This window comes from Oratosquilla oratoria, chromosome 21 (assembly GCF_046742065.1).
Source record: "Oratosquilla oratoria isolate Oo_2021 chromosome 21, ASM4674206v1, whole genome shotgun sequence".
NCBI lineage: Eukaryota > Metazoa > Arthropoda > Malacostraca > Stomatopoda > Squillidae > Oratosquilla > Oratosquilla oratoria.
Window position 1 is genome coordinate 43,236,847 of NC_134797.1, and position 1,808 is coordinate 43,238,654.

General features: G+C 46.2%; 1 protein-coding gene across 1 annotated transcript; it reads right to left on the reverse strand.

Moving 5' to 3' along the window:
* LOC143036628 (cuticle protein 7-like) lies at window positions 1-608 on the reverse strand. The gene is made up of 2 exons (XM_076204187.1): window positions 589-608; window positions 1-457 (listed from the first exon to the last, which is right to left on the reverse strand). Exons 1-2 carry the CDS (start codon window positions 598-600, stop codon window positions 38-40), a joined length of 432 nt encoding a protein of 143 aa, XP_076060302.1. The 5' UTR covers window positions 601-608; the 3' UTR covers window positions 1-37.
* Between the last annotated feature and the right edge of the window lie 1,200 nt (window positions 609-1,808).

Sequence of the window (1,808 nt, forward strand, 5' to 3'; positions counted from 1 at the left end):
AGACGGTCGAGCGGTAAGGGCTGGGTGGGGTGTCCATTTAGTTAGGAGCTCCGTAGAGGGATCGGGGAGGAGGGGCGTAGACACGGTCTTCCTCACTCGACTCTGGCTCTGGGTAGTGGGCCTCGCCCTCGTACTCAACGTTGGCGACGAAGCCGGAGTCGCCGTCGACGTAGTAGGTGACCTTCTGGAGGCGTCCGTCGGGGAGCTGGACGTAGTAAGAGCCCTCGGTACGGTCGCCGTCACGAGACTCCTGGTGGCCGAAGTCGTTGCCTGAGTCGTCATCCTTGACGGCGTAGTTGAAGTCGTACTTGGCAGGGCCGTAGTCCTCCTCGGAACTGCGGACGTAGGCGCGCTCGTGGGACTCCTCCGACTCACTCGGAGCGGCGTAGAGGTAGGTGGGCCTGGAGTCTGGCAGAGCCAGGCAGACGGCGACGAGGGCGGCGAGGGCGACGGCAACCTGTGGATAGGCAGAGGTCCCACGATCACACACAACGAGCCACTAAATTCATAAATCTTAACCATTTTCTCATTTACGTACATAAACATGAGCAAGTAAGCCAATAGGCTCTGCTATAGAGAACAGCCTACCTTGAGAGCCATGGTGATGATGGTGGGCGTTTGGTAAACTCTCGGGTCCTTGCTCGGCTTATATACTGTATATCCGCGCGAGACGACGTGACGTCATGTCGTGTGACTCGGGAGTGGGAGGAGGGAGGTAGGTCAGACATTTTCATTTTTTATTCTTTTCACTCTCATTCCCCCTCCCTCCAAGTACGCTGTAAGTCCATGGACCAATTATACCCTCTGGGGACTCTGGTCTCATATTGCGTAGTCTTTAATAGTAGGGTCAAGCTGCACGTAAGGTTCATTTAAGTTGCTTAATCCTATAGAGAGCTGGGTCGAGCTATACGCTACTAAGTCCTTATCCTCCTCCTCCTCCTCCTTTTCCTCGTCTTCTTCTGCCCCTGTTTAATTTTTTTCTCCTTCTTTTTCTTCTTCTTCTTCTGCCAAAGGAAGATGAATTCAATGTCTTTATCTTTCTACTCTTGAAATGAAGCTGAAGAATGGAAATTTCAATTATTACCGAAACAAAAGACAAGAATAATAATAACCTCACATCTAAGATTCACTTGTTGGGTAAATATTAACCTCACATCTAAGGTTGGGTTGTTGGGTAAATATTTGATATTCAGAACAAAATCTGCGTGAGGTAATGTTTTGTAAATTCTATGAAAATAATTACTTGCCTGTATTTTTTTCAGTGTTTAAAACTGGTTAATTTTATGAAATTGTAAATTATATTCTAAACCCTAAACTTGATGTGTTGCTATGTTTATGAAAATGAATGATTTCAATTAATTGGTTTCTATCAGGATAAGCGTATTAGAAGCTCTTATAATCATCATCATTATTTATTTAAATTTTTCAATAGACTTATGGAGACTTTTCTTACGGAGAAAACTAGTGCAAGGACGTTCCTGCGCGAACGCAAACACGCACACAAACGACTCGACGGTGCAGTGTTATCGTTCGCGACCGCTAATCCAGCGATCCGAGTTCTATTCCCGTCCAGGGGTGAAATAAATCCAGTATAGCTGCACTACACTCCGGCACTTTAATTGTGGTGAAAAAAGGAGTTGGGTGTATGTGTGTTTAAAGTCACAGTATGAACCATAGATTAGACAATATATGAGTTCTGAGCTCTCATCCGGGAGGGTAATATATATAGATCACGAGTCCAACACATGATCCAAGACAGTGGTGAATCACATACACGTACACACGCGCGCGCGTACACAAACACACAC